Source organism: Juglans regia, chromosome 1, assembly GCF_001411555.2.
Source record: "Juglans regia cultivar Chandler chromosome 1, Walnut 2.0, whole genome shotgun sequence".
NCBI classification, from domain to species: Eukaryota; Viridiplantae; Streptophyta; class Magnoliopsida; order Fagales; family Juglandaceae; genus Juglans; species Juglans regia.
Genome location: NC_049901.1, coordinates 26,525,737 through 26,541,227, shown reverse-complemented (window position 1 = coordinate 26,541,227; position 15,491 = coordinate 26,525,737). Strand labels below are relative to the sequence as shown.

At 36.7% G+C, this 15,491-nt stretch overlaps 1 protein-coding gene across 1 annotated transcript in view; it reads left to right on the top strand.

Annotated features, from left to right (window-relative positions):
- Positions 1-14,150, top strand: part of LOC108981819 (phosphoenolpyruvate carboxylase 2) — a 31,263-nt gene extending 17,113 nt beyond the window's left edge. The window contains exons 4-10 of the mRNA XM_018953071.2: positions 3,582-3,804; positions 4,204-4,307; positions 4,468-4,555; positions 4,699-4,853; positions 6,966-7,964; positions 9,319-9,705; positions 13,584-14,150. Of these exons, the coding sequence (XP_018808616.1) occupies positions 3,582-3,804; positions 4,204-4,307; positions 4,468-4,555; positions 4,699-4,853; positions 6,966-7,964; positions 9,319-9,705; positions 13,584-13,880 (2,253 nt within the window). The 3' untranslated portion in view covers positions 13,881-14,150. The remainder of the gene's footprint in view (positions 1-3,581; positions 3,805-4,203; positions 4,308-4,467; positions 4,556-4,698; positions 4,854-6,965; positions 7,965-9,318; positions 9,706-13,583) is intronic.
- Positions 14,151-15,491: the final 1,341 nt, after the last annotated feature.

The window sequence follows — 15,491 nt, the reverse complement described above, 5'->3', positions numbered from 1 at the left end:
GGATGCAATTTGAGAGTTGCCCAGAATGCCTCTCCAAGAAGCAAGGAGGTCACTTACCCTTTTCGGCATCACCCAAGCTAGTCCCAACCGAGTAAAGACTTCATTCCACAAAGTCATGGAAATCTCACAATGAAGTAGTAGATGGTCAATGGACTCTACACTCTTCTTGCACATATAACATCAATCCATGACTATAATTCGACGTTTCCTCAAGTTATCTAGATTAAGGATCTTCCCAAAAAATTATGCCTTTAGAGCTGCCTTTGTTTTCCAAATGCCCTTCCATGGAAATGGATTTGTGTTGCACATGGTCATGGCTTGGTAGAAAGAGTGGATTGTGAATATCCATTTCTTAGAGGGGTGCGAAAAAATCTTGTCTTCCACTCCCCTTGACAGAAGGGTGGAATACACAATGTCAAAGAACGTTGAAAAAACATCATTTTCTCAATCTTGTGCTTCTTTGAGGAATGTAACATTCCATCAGGGAATACCATTGGAGATGATTAGTGGTTCTACAATCGAGGCTTCTTTCATCCTTGCTAGACCATGAACTTGTGGATAAGTTTCCTTGAGTGCCCTATTGTCACCCCATACATCATGCCAAAACTTGACCATGGATCAATCACCCACAGTAAAGCGGATATTTCTTGCATATGTATCCCAGCCTCTTCTTATACGCTTCCACAACCCCAAAAAATTGTGGAAGACCCAAATATTTCATAGGCAAAGAAGCCACTTTACAACCCAAAAAACTCGCCAAGCTATTAATACTACGCACCACACCCTCCAGAACCATTTCAAACTTACCAAGGTTCACCTTGAGACCCGACACAGCTTCAAAGCATAACAAAAGTGCCCTTAAAGCTTGAATCTGGCCACAATCCACCTCATAAAAAAGAAGAGTATCAACTGCAAAATGGAGTTGAGAAGTTATGAGAAAACTATTAATACTATTTCCCATCGAGAATCCAGATAAAAGACCTCCCTCAATGGCGGCCTCTACCATCCAAACAAGTGCCTCCATGACAATAATAAAGAGAAAGGGAGACAACGGATCCCCTTGCCTTAGGCCACGAGAACTATTAAAAAATCCAGCAGGGGTGACATTAACTAGTACTGAAAAACGAGCGGTAGAGACACAATGCCGAATCCACAAAATCCACCTTTCGCCAAAGCCACACCTCCCATGCATATAAAAGAGGAATTCCCAATTCACATGATCATAAGCCTTTTCCATGTCAAAATTGCATAGAATGCCTAGAACTCCATCCCTCAATCTACTATCCAAGCACTCATTGACAATGAGAACCGAATCAAGAATGTCTCCCCTGAACAAAAGCGTTTTGAGGCTTAGAAATAAGTTGTTCCATAACCATGCTCAAAAGATTTGCTAGAACCTTTGAAATAATCTTGTAAACCCTACTCACAAGACTTTTAGGATGAAAATCCTTAACTTCCATAGCCCCATGTTTCTTCGGGATGAGAGTGATGAAAGTCGCATTGAGGCATTTCTCAAACTTCTTAAATGAATAGAACTCGAGAAAAATACGCATCACATCATCTTTCACAATATCCCAACAAGCTTGGAAAAATCCCATAGAAAAACCATCTGGTTCCGGAGCTCTACCCCACCACTCACCTAATAAATCTCAGCTTCTTCAAAGGGTCTTTCCAATCACCTAATAATCTTGCATTTGATAAGGCATGAAGTCCGTAATTTTGGTTTTACTTTTTTTTTTTTTTTTTTTTTTGGGGGGGGGGGTTTCTTCGTGCTTTTTCTAGCTTTGTGGGAAGTTCGATATGTAGTGTATAGGGTTTTAGTGTTGTATAATCTTGTTTTTGTGGCGTAGGACTTGGTGGTTTAGGGCATAGTTTGGTGGCTTTTTTCTTTTCCGTTTAGGGCATGTTTGGGTAATGAGATGAGAATTCTGTGAATAGTAGTGAAATGGTACATGATTAGTAGTGAAATGGTTTGAGTCAAGATTTTTATTAGATTTTGAAAAATGAGAGAAAAAGTTGAATAAAAATGTTATAAAGTTAAAAAATTATTTGAATATATTTTTTTAAATTTATTTTTGTTTTGAAATTTGAAAAAGTTGTATTTTTTTTTTTTTTTGTTTGGAAGTTTGGGAAAGCTGTAATAATTAGATAATAATTAGAGGAAAAAGTTGAAGATTTAAAATTGACAAGTGTTTTGTGTTTGAGTGATGTTTGGAAAGGAAATTATGAAAAGTTTTGAGATGAGATAAACTTCCCAAACAACCCCTTAGTTGGGTGGCTCTCTTATCTATTTCTTGTGTGCTCAGGTACAACCTTTGACTAGTGAGCTATTGTGCAGCAAAGGTGTTAGCCGCCTAGTGCCCAAAATTTGCCATGGAAGACCTTTTTTTTTTTCTTTTTTTTTTTTTTCCAGTCATCTGAGGATTCTCTCTCTCTATGAAATACACGTTTATGAAACTTTATATTAAAATCTACCATATTAATATACGCATTTGATGTATGCAAATCTTGAGTCCATTGCTGACTTGAAAAAGAAAAGAACTTCCTAAAATCATTATTGCTAGTTTCTCTCCTTCATCTGAAGCTTTTCTCTTCCCCTTCTTTGTTTCGTTCATTAAAGAACATGCAATTGCATTTTGAAAATTTCTAGTACATTGGAGACGCAAGTAAAGAAACAAACTCACATGGACCATTACTCATTTATTTATCTGTATTTTGAGATACATTGTCTACTATTAGCAGATAAAGTGTTCTCCTCTTGAGGTGGGTCTGCATTATGCTTAATTGGTCTCATCCACTCCTCTCCAATTATTTAGCCCAAAAAAAAGAGTTAAAAGAGTTAATATAGATAGCTTGATTCTTCAAATATAAATAATAACTAATGGTTTAAATTATATTGAAAGCTATGCATGTGGTGTAAGCTTACTTCTTTATTGCTTCCTTCTGATCATTTTTCAATCTGAAGCTCTTACTTTAACCCTTTCTATAAAGATACTTGATTTCTTTTATCTTTTGCTCAGAAGATTTGTTTTCATTTGCTAGTTTTCAGGTGTAAACTTTAGTGGTTATTCATTTGCATATATATTCTTAATCTATTGGGTTACACGATCAAAATGTTTGGAACTCCTATTCTGATCATGCTTATATATCAGTGGTCTCCTAACCGATCAAAAAATATATCAATGGTCTCCTAGACCTTTGGTATCTTACCTTTCATCTCTTTCTTTACATAACTGGTCAGATTTTGTGGTAGGATTAAGACTTAGTTATGCTGAGAGTTTCTCTTCATATTTTTTCATAACTCAGACTGTAATGGCATGACCATTTAGTTTTTTTTACAAGTACGAAAGACAATTTTATTAATAAGAATGAAATAGGCGATGCCCATGGACATAGGAAGTATACAAAAGAAAACGCCTAAATACATTCTAATTAGCAGAAAAATGCCCATTACCATTTACATTCTTCATGATCTAAATGGATTTTCTGTTCATAAACTGCTGGTAAACATTTTGTACAGCATCATTTGTTGAAAAACTATCCAGAATATGTTCATTTTCTTTTCTGTTTTTATGATATAGATTCAAGCTGCATTTCGTACGGATGAAATACGAAGGACACCACCAACTCCACAAGATGAGATGAGGGCTGGAATGAGCTACTTCCATGAGACAATCTGGAAAGGTGTACCAAAATTCTTGCGCCGTGTTGATACAGCTTTGAAGAACCTAGGGATCAATGAACGTGTTCCTTACAATGCTCCTCTCATTCAATTCTCTTCTTGGATGGGTGGCGATCGGGATGGTTCGTCCCTTCTTCCACTAGAACTTACATAACTTGCATGTTGTTTCCTGATTGCCTTGATCATTAAGAAAGTTCAATATATTAATCACGATCATCTTATTTCTACTAAATACATGAAGCAAAAGGTAGGAAGAAGATGAATGGAATTTATCAAAACAAAGTAAAAGTATAGAATTGCTTATATCATTTACCATGATGCAACCTCAGTCAAAAGAAATAAAATTTTAAACAGTTGTTTTGGCAGGTTTCCTCATTATGTACTTAAAGTTTATAAATTTCCTTGTCTATTTGATTTCATTATCTCTTGCTCTCTCTCTCTTTCTCTCTCTCTCTCTCTCAAGCGTGCATGTCTCTCGTGGTCATGGTGCTTTGCTTATAACTATTTTATGTTTGCTGAAGGGAACCCCCGGGTTACTCCTGAAGTTACAAGGGACGTATGCTTACTGGCTAGAATGATGGCTGCTAATTTGTACTTTTCCCAGATTGAGGATCTCATGTTTGAGGTATCTAAACCATACTGGCACTCCTGAACATGTTTTTTCCTCAATTAGTGTCTGTTCCCTCCCCCCGCCCCCGCCATCAAACACACTGCCAAACCCAGTCTCCAGGAGAAAGCATTATCACAATCTTAATCTTATGTTGTTTCTGTATCATTTTCGGTAGTTATCAATGTGGCGTTGCAGTGATGAACTTCGTGTTCATGCTGATGAACTTCACAGGTCCTCAAAGAAAGATGCAAAACACTACATAGGTATATTTGTAGCAGTTTTATCATTGATAGAAACTTATATCTGAACTCAAATTTTCATTATTTTGGTTATGGAAACTCATTCTCTTACTGTAAATTGAACTGATCAAATATTAGCAGAAGCATTTAATGGTTAATTGATGCAGAGTTTTGGAAACAAATTCCTCCAAATGAGCCATATCGTGTTATTCTTGGTGATGTAAGAGACAAGCTGTATAACACACGTGAGCGTGCTCGTCATTTATTAGCTAATGGGATCTCTGATATTCCTGAAGACACAACATTCACTAACATTGAACAGGTCTTTACTATTCTAATAATTTCTCTTGTTGAGGATGTGAGGATAGTCTAGCTGATTTTTTATCCAGTTTCTTTGAGATATATAAAACTGAATACTTAGTTCTTTTCCCCAATGACATTCGAATGTTGCAGAAATATGTTGTTCTGGTGATCTGATGTGGTTTCACAACATTTTTGCTTTAGTGGGTGCTCAAATACTTACGTTCTTTGCCCTTAGGTTATTAGGCACTTGGGCAGTTTTTTTTTTTGCCTATAGTTTATGTATTTTGGTTGTGGAAGTTTATTAACCGAGCAGTTGCATTTAGCTTTAATGGTGATCTCTTGTTGACAATAGAGTCTATTCTAACTTGTCATGTACCAGGAAAAAATAATAATAATAATAATAATAATAATAATAATAAAAAAAAAAAAAAAAACCTAACCAAATTTTATAGATAAGATAAAGATACACTTCTGTGCTTTCAGCCTCTTTGCTTTTAAGACCCGAGAATTTAAATGTGACTTCTAGAACCTTAGCTTTGACTATGTTGAAATCAAGGACTCTTCTCTACTTTTTGTCCAATTATTAACAAAAATAACATGAAATCATATTTACAACAAAATTGACTTCCTCACGCCTCCATGCAGCCTATCTATGTGAGGTGGACAGATCCTCCTCAATGTGACCCACCCTGCATGGGTTGGACCATGCAAACATTTAGCAAGGGGTATCCCATGAGGGGTGGTCCCTGGGTTTGCAAGGCACAACGGGTAAAACCCCCCATGCTCAAGTCTGCACATATAACGACCCAATAAAAACCCAAGCTATATTTGAGCCTATCCCTCTAAAAAATTATCCAATGTTACAAAGTTGAGCCCATTGGAATCATTATAATAGGCAAGAACTTCTCCCTTCTAAGCAATGTAGGATCTTATTCACTCACATACTCAATACGGCTTATTACAATCTCCCTCCCTTAAACTCCCGATGTCCTTGTCAGGCCATTCTGTTGTAGGTGACATGGCTCAAGCCTCCCATACTTCTAGTCAGGATTGGCTGCCTTCCTATACTTACTTGGGGATATTACAGCACGGCCAACCTCTAGCTTGGGTTGGCCATGCGGAGAGAACCTCGTTGTGGGCCAATGTCAACTTGATTTTTAATCTTTTATTTTGATGAATATGAATATAATTTTAATTTTTTTCTTGCTGATAGAACAAAAATATGGAGGAAGGTCCTTGATTTCAACATAAGCCAAATTTTAGGTCCTAAAAGCCCAAATGCGCAAAGCATATGGGATGTTTCTCTTTTTCCACTTAACTGTGGCTTATTTACTTGAGAGAGAAAAAAAACGTGGGATGCCTGTATATTTTTTTTCCAGTTATATATATCTATTGATTTTTTTACATTAGAAGTGGTTCAGACCTAGAATAGCTGGTTAAGCTTTAAATAAATACATCCTCGAATGATTCAGTTTGACAACAATATTTACAATTTATAAAACCTCATAAATAACAGGTGTTTAATTTTTTTCTTTTTCCTTTTCTGTTATTTAGTTTTTTTAACCTTTGTAGTATTTTTCCTTATTTCTTCATTTTATGTTCTAATTGTAATAAATACATCATATTGCCTCCCAATTTCTTGAGCAATGGCCATGAAGAACTGAAAATTTTTGCTGCTGGCTCTTGCTTTTAAATTGATATAGATAATCTTTCTATATTTAAAGGACTTTTTTTTTTTTTTGTTTCTAATCTATCTTGTTTGGCATGGTAGTAGAATTTCTAGAGGGTATTAATTTTTTATAATAAAGAAAAATTGTTTTTTTATTTTTAACCTCTACTATAACTTACAAGTTCTCTGTGTAATTAGTGATTGAGCTGCAATTATGTTCATCTTGCTGTGCACGATTTATTCCTTCCGACATATGCAAGTAACCACCATGGTCATTAATGTATTGCTGGGATTTTTTAAGGCCAAGGCTATAGGCACTTTTAGGTCTTTTGTAATTATATCAAATGACTTCAATCCCTCAACAAATTTGCGATAGCTTGAACATGACATGAGACTCAACTAATTTATCCTGGCTCAAAAGTGCGTTGTCTATGGTGTTGATTTTTATTTTTCTCCTTGTAGTTCCTGGAGCCTCTTGAACTCTGTTACAGGTCACTCTGCTCATGTGGTGACAGGCCGATTGCTGATGGTAGCCTTCTTGATTTCTTAAGACAAGTTTCTACCTTTGGGCTTTCACTTGTAAAACTTGATATCCGGCAAGAATCAGACAGGCACACTGATGTTATTGATGCTATCACAAAGCACTTGGGCATCGGGTCTTATAAAGAATGGTCAGAGGAACACAGGCAAGAATGGCTCTTGTCTGAGCTCAGAGGCAAGCGTCCTCTTTTTGGGCCCGATCTTCCCAAAACTGATGAAATTGCTGATGTCTTGGACACTTTCCATGTCATTTCAGAACTTTCTCCAGACAACTTTGGTGCCTATATAATCTCAATGGCAACAGCCCCATCAGATGTGCTTGCCGTTGAGCTTTTGCAACGAGAATGTCATGTGAAGAAGCCTTTAAGAGTTGTCCCATTGTTTGAAAAGCTTGCTGATCTTGAGGCTGCTCCTGCTGCTGTGGCTCGACTCTTCTCAATAGAATGGTACAGAAACAGGATCAATGGGAAGCAAGAAGTCATGATAGGGTACTCAGATTCCGGAAAAGATGCAGGCCGGCTATCTGCTGCCTGGCAATTATATAAGGCTCAAGAAGAGCTAATAAAGGTGTCAAAGCAATATGGGGTTAAGCTTACAATGTTTCATGGCCGTGGAGGGACAGTTGGTAGAGGAGGAGGACCCACCCATCTCGCTATACTATCTCAGCCACCTGACACCATTCATGGTTCACTTCGTGTGACAGTTCAAGGCGAAGTCATTGAACAGTCATTTGGGGAGGAGCACTTGTGCTTTAGAACACTGCAACGTTTCACAGCTGCTACACTTGAGCACGGTATGCATCCACCTGTCTCACCAAAGCCCGAATGGCGTGCACTCATGGATGAGATGGCAGTTATTGCAACAAAGGAATACCGCTCCATAGTTTTCCAGGAACCTCGTTTTGTTGAATACTTCCGCCTCGTAAGTTCTTTACGAATCCTTCCTGATTTCTTACAATATATCTGAAGTAACAGTCCTAATAAAACTTCCCTCCACATTCAGAATGATGACATTGATGAGTCCATACTAACTTCCGGTTTAGTCCAGTACTGCTTTTAATTTGATATCTCTGTAACACCCAGTCCCCCCTAGGGTTATGAATAACTCTAATTTAAGAAAATAAAGGGATCAATGTGCTACTAACCTTGCCTTTATAAATTTTTCTTCTTAACGAAGAGCCAGGTACAAAATATCCCATAAAATAATCAAAGTCATTCTTTATCAAAATACTAAAACTATAAAAGAGTCTACGGAAGCACTTATTAAAAATTTCTCAAACCTTGTATCATAAAAATCATAACTTAAAAACTTTGTACATGATGTAGGCCTCTGCCTCGTCTCTTTGAACCAAGTCCTCCCCCGTCTTGCCTCCACCTTCAAAAAGATCCTCACTTGGGGTTGTTAAAACATAAAAACATACAAAAATGAGTCAATACTCAATAAGTAACACATCGTACAGTAAACATAATATAAACATAGAGTTTCTTGAAAAACATGCATACTCATTGTTACATGGTAAATAACATGAACATGAACCTAAAATGTGCATTAAATGCCTTGTCTTTCACTTTTCCTTGTTAGTCGGTATCCATTGTTGACCCCTGTGAGTCACGGTTAGCGAATTTTGAAGATTCTAATGCCGCCCATGGCCATGGGTTGAGAATCCATACACAAGGATGACAATACCGGATGCACTACCAGTGTGTCCATTCTGGCAATGCAACATACCCCTTAACCTCATGTCTTCATTGTCATTTGAACATAGAAAGATTACATAATCCATCATAATAAATTTTGGACGTGTGGCCTATTCAAAATAATCCAATAAACCTCAATTGGGCTTCTAAAAGTATTGGCCAATTAAAACCTTCAAAAATCATTATCTAAATCTAGACGAGCCTTAAAATGAACTCTAGGACTTGCGGGCCTAATTAAAATTACTTGATAACCTCAATAAATAACAGCTCGTGGACTTATCCAATATAACCCATTAAACCGACCCAATAAAATTATCCACATTACATCCCTAATCATATTGGATCGGGGTGTTACAATCTCATCTAAATTCACTCTCATATGCTTCTCTGTCTTCCATTGCTGTACCCCTAAAATTCAGTTACTTATTAGGTGTGTTTTATTGAAAGCTACCTGCATTAGGTTTCCGCATTTACTATCAGTGTTTTTTATTCAGTGTGTTCATCAAATAATTCTCAAGTCCCTGAAAGTTGTCAGATTGTTCACTGCATTATATGATCCTCTTCCTTTAACACTGCAGGCAACACCAGAGTTGGAATATGGTCGGATGAACATTGGAAGTCGTCCATCAAAAAGGAAGCCAAGTGGAGGCATTGAATCTCTCCGTGCAATTCCTTGGATCTTTGCATGGACCCAAACAAGGTTTCATCTACCAGTGTGGCTTGGATTTGGGGCAGCGTTTAAGAACATAATTGAGAAGAACATAAAGAATCTTCACATGCTTCAGGAGATGTATAATCAGTGGCCTTTCTTCAGGGTCACAATTGACCTAGTTGAGATGGTGTTTGCTAAGGGAGACCCAGGAATTGCGGCTCTGTATGACAAGCTCCTAGTGTCAGAAGAACTGTGGTCATTTGGAGAGCATTTGAGAGCCAATCATGAAGAAACTAAGCAGCTTCTCCTCCAGGTAATTTAAGCGGAAAACCCATTGCCATAAGTAACCTTTAGTTTCTCCAAAATTATAAATCACCAGCTCTTACTTTTGGGCTCAAAACATAAACACTCCACTTTTTAAAGCAAAAACACGTAACTTTGGTTGAATCACCTTTCATAGCACTCAGAAATGCTTGCTTTTAAAACATATTGTGATGCTGTTTACTTTAGGGTTGTTAATGACTTAGAGTAAATGTTTGGAAAGAGAACTGGTTTCAAATCCAAGCCTCTGGTATTCATTCATCCATCCATGATGTATGTTATGGCTGCATAAGATAATTGTCTGTTAAATAATATTATAATCAGTTAGTTGATGATGCGGTTTCATAGGGATAAAACTGTGCTTTGAGAATTATATATACTAGTCGTACGCCAATGCTATGTATAGGAAAAAGTCCCTGAAATCATTATAGGAAAAGAAAGAAAAGGGTTAATTATAAAATGAGTCCCTGGGTTTTACTCCGTTTGCAAATCACTTACTCGGTTTCCTTTTTTTATTATTTACTCCTTGTGTATGCAAATTTTTGTAGTTAGATCCCTCAAACCATCTTCTGTCAGGTCATCTAACGACAAGGTTGCCAAGTGGCATTACTGCCCCATGGCAACCACTCAGAGTGCGACATGTGGTGTAATAATATGAAAAGAAAAAATAATAATTTAAAAAATAAAAAATAGATAAATAATTAAAACATAAAATACCTTTTTTCTTAAAGAAAACACCTATGGGGGAGGGAATCTACCCTCCCTGTGCGTGGCTGCGACCCATGTTGCAACCTGGGGATGGGGATCCCCTCCCTAAGGCTACACAGGATGGCTGGTGAGCCACCCCGCTGTCGAGGAGGGCAAACCCACCCCTCCACCCTCCAGATTTTTTTTTTTCTTTTAAATATTTTTTTATTTTTTATAAATATTTTTAACTTTATTTTTCAAAATTGATAGTCACATTTTTTTTCAAATATTTTTCATAATTTCCAAAGTTTTTTTTTTTTGTTATCTAGGTTTAAATAATGTTATAGTTTATTCTTTTTTGTTTCAAAATAATAAATTTTAGTTTTATATTTTTATCTTATTTTTTAAAATTAATTATTAACATTTTGTAGTTTTAATTTGTATGTTTCATTGTTTTGTCCTTTTAGTATTTTTGAAGTTTGTTAAAAATATTTTCAACTTTTCTTAATAATATTTACACCTTTTGAAATAGTTATCTTTAATTTTAATTTTAATTTTTATCTATTTTTATAACTTTTTTAGATTTTTTTCTGATTTTTAGATTTTTTTTTTTAATTAGGTGCTGACGTCGCATTTGTATACCACGCGTCATGCTCTAATTGGTGGCATGGGGCAATAATGCTAGTTGGCAACCTTGCCATTAGATGAATTGGCGGAAGATGGATGGAGGGATCTAATTACAAAAAAATTTCATACACAAGGAGTAAATAATAAAAAATGAAACCGAGTGAGTGATTTGCAAATGGGCGAAAACCTAGGGACTAATTAAATTAACCCAAAGTAAAAAGAAAAAAGTCCTGATTTCTTGTAGTAAATACAATTGAAGTGGAACCCGAAGGGTCTTTTGGAAAGTGGAAAATGGAAAATGGAAATCGATGGTTCTTTAACTTCTTTTGGTAATTGAAAATCTAAGGGCTTTTTATGCAACAAATGATTAGTTAAATAGTAGAAGTGTAATAAACGGTCTCAAGTAAATGATCACAATAGGTAAAGTGGAAAGGTTGTGTTGTAATTTAGAGAGTAAGAAAATCAAGGAACCAATAAAATAGTACAAAAGTTAAGATAATTATGAAATGTTGAGGCGGCTCGATTAAAGAAGACAAAGTGTTTCTGACCTTTAAAACTCCATGTCTTTTAAATTATTGATATTCATGGTCAATTATTTTAGAAAGTAGTAAGTGAAAGGTCTTCTGGAAATAGGAACGGAATGGTCTTTTGTAATAGTAAGGAAGTTATGCTATTATAATTAAGGAAACAATAAAACTTAATAAAATGACTATAGGTGAGAATAAAAAAACCTAAGAAAATAGTAAAAGGATAAATTTATTAAGAGAATGTTGACATGGCTCAATAGAATACAAGAACATGCTTCAGAAGTTAGATAGGTAATAGATACATACATATAGCAAGTTATGCTTGCCAGAGGAAAAAAATATATATCTTATTAAACTGTAAATTTATATGTAAAATTGAACTTATTAAATGAAAAATAATATATCCATTTAAATTACTAATTTTTATCTAGATTTGGTAGCCTTTTAATTTTCCTGACTTGTGTCTTTAATGTTTCCTCAACTTTTGCCCTTTTAGTTTTGTGACCAATAGATTTATAAATGTTATTGAATTTTAAAAGAATGAAAGGAGAATAAGGGGATAAAAAATCAAGATCATCAATCAAAACTTTGGAGATCAAGATGCTAACAATCTAGCTCAATCTGCTCGGTTCTCATGGGATGTGGGGTTGGAGACAATGTGTAGAGCAGCTTGGTTAACACAGGAAGGTGGAATTGGAGTTGTTAGTGAGCTGACTTGGCTATACTGTAGGAGTATCAATGGGTCCAATACCTAGAAATCCATCACCTCGAGGATGTCAAGTACTTACTTCCTCTCGCATAACATATGCTTAAGATCTTGCAACCTCAATTCCCAAGAAGTACCAAAAGTTTCCCAAGTCTATAGTGTGCCAGCATTGCTGCAAAAACTGTTTCAACCTGATGTCATTTAGGTAACCCATCCAGTACGATATACATAGCATCAGTATGTAAGTGAAAAGTAATGGGTTAAGAGTTTTCTCACTCTCTCCTTGAGAACACTCATGACCTAAGAATATATTCCACCAAACTCTGATTGCCATCCACAAGACCAAAGTATTTGTTTCCAAAATTGATACGTCAAGTGACATTCTTGGCTCCTGAATAGACGTTGCAAATGATCCCAAATGACCTTTGCATATCTAAGATGCTATAGAGTGGACCCAATGCTGGGTTCTATGCAAGAAAGGATGAGGTACTGTACCAACCAAAAATCAATGAACCATCAGAAACTCGATCTGTATTGGTCACTGGATACCTAAACCAGCTAAAATGTTCAAGTTATGTCATCTTCGACATTATGCTTATCAGGTTTATTTTAGTTGAAACTAGGTTGGAAACTATTGACTTTGGCTGATAAGACCAGGCTGAATCTCTGATCCGAACTTTTTATGTGCTTATCCAAAAACGACACAGGCTGATCCCAAATTCAAAAATGACTTGGGCTGATCCCAAATCGAAACTGTTGAGCCCAAATCACTAAGAACCCCAATTATGATGTCTTCCAATTCTTTTGACAACAACTTCAGAACCAGGAATACAATTTCAGAAACAGTGCAGTTGGGCATCTTGGTCTGAAAATGAGAAATGAGGGAAACTAGAAAATATAGAAAAGGAAAAAGAAAATGAAGAAGTTTAAGCTAACAGAGGCAAATAATCAAATCCTTGCTTTGATTACATGTTGAAGGTAGGGAGAAGGAGAGTTTGTGGAAAGAGAAGCTGATTCCAGTATCCGGCACTCTGCTATTCATTCCTTGTGTATATGGGAAGTAATTTTGTGCAAGTGTATGAGAAGTTAGTTACAATAGAAGAATATTCTAAGAATGACAGCTGATGGGGACACCTTAATTGGGATACCTCATCCATGTTTCCTTCAAGAAAAATAAAATTCTTTTTTGGCTACGTAAATACAATTCATTATAGCACCCCCTCCTTTTTCTTACAGTTCTCTTTTCTTCTAAAAAAGTTAATTGATATAATGATGTACAGCTGCATGCAGTGGAAACCAATTTCTTTCCTGTAATTTTTGTAGATTGCCGGGCATAAGGATCTACTGGAAGGAGACCCATACTTGAGGCAGAGACTCCGTCTTCGTGATTCCTACATCACAACTCTTAATGTCTGCCAAGCCTACACACTGAAACGCATCCGTGACCCTGACTACCATGTGAAGGTGAGGCCCCACTTGTCAAAGGAATACACAGAATCAAGCAAGCCAGCTGCAGAGCTTGTGAAGCTTAACCCAATGAGCGAGTATGCTCCAGGTTTGGAAGATACCCTTATTTTAACAATGAAAGGTATTGCTGCTGGGATGCAGAACACCGGTTAGCGCATGGTTTTGCAATGTTGTCTTTAGATGTGTTGTTGGTCAACTCACTTCGTATATATAAATATTGTATGCAAGGCAACTTGTTTATCAGAGCTTTGAACAAGCATGTAATAAATCATCCCACAATAACCCTTAATTAAAATAGGAATTTGGCTTGTCCCATAAACATCGTATCATCCCTTAATTCCATTCGGTCTAAAGAAAGGAAATTGTTTACTTCTGATTTTTAGGCAGCCGGGGGTGATGGTACAATCTTGGTTGCTTTTGGTTAGGCTTTCCAGTATATTTTTTCTGTACATATTCAGTTGGAAGTTTCATAGGTCGTAGATTCATGAAAATCGGAGGTTAACTAGCTTAATTTTCTAGTATGACAAATAATAAATAAAGCATATTTGCATAGTGGAGGAATTTCAAAACAATTACACGGTAATTTATAAAATTTGAGGATAACAAAATTTCCTATTTCACATTAGAATATAATTCTCCACGGTTTAGATGTCCGGAATTATCATGATGTTGGGCAGAGCGGTCCTATGCTCCCTCCACCCTTGTCATTCGCTGAATGAGCTTGTTTGCTATTCCACAAGCACTAAAAATAACCCCTAGAGTTGGCTCAAGTTGTAAAGGCCTTAAATTAAAATACATGCATCGGTCAGAATATACTCTATAAGTCTTCTCTCCCTTGTCTCTAGAAAGGAGGTGAAGTTTTTCGGGGGGACCACAAAGATTCCAATGGAATTGGGGTTTGACGTGGAATCTGTTAGTGGACGTGGTATACAGAAGCTGTCACAAGAGGTGTAAGTAGTGGTGGGGTGCAGAATTTGGGGTGGATGTGGGAAGAGACAGTGACCACTAGAGGGAAGAGTTGCGGCAGAACAACACTTAGAAGGAAGAATTACGGAGGAGGAAGATGAATGAGCTGGAAGAGGAATGAGGAAAATTGTGTCTAATAGAAGAGGAAGTGTAAGGAATTGATTTAGGAGACGACTTAACAGAAGAATTGAACCATAAAGAGGAAACAAGTCTAGTAGGGAAGGTTTGCATCAAAAGAAGCATAAACTAGGAGGTGATTGAAGCTACACTAGCTAAGCTACGGAGGATAAGTAAGAGAGCAAGATTCTTGGAGGTATGCCTAAACATTTTTGTCATCACCTTTGCTAATCAAGTGGACAAGATTCACATCTGGGAGGGGAGGTCGTGGTTGTTTGACAACCACCTATTTGTCATAAGGATCTTTGAAGGATTCACGCCACTGTAGAGGATGAATTTCAACAAGGAAAGGATGTGGTTATAAATGCACAATTTACCTCTAGCTTGTATGAATGAAGCTAGGGGTAGATTGATAGGTGAGTCTATTGGCAGTGTGGAAGAAGTAGATGTGAAGGAGGATGGCAGTGGATGGGGTAGTTTTTTTAGGGTCAGCATTGAAATGGATCTAACAAAGCCTTTGGCGAGAGGGAGAACAATATGCGTGAAAGGAGAGAAGATCTAGATCTCACTCATGTATGAGAAGTTACCGAGATTTTGTTTTTCTTGGGGTTGTATTGTGCATGCTTTTCAAGAATGTAAGGGAGGAATTGGGGGGGGGGGCATAACAATATGGGGTATTGT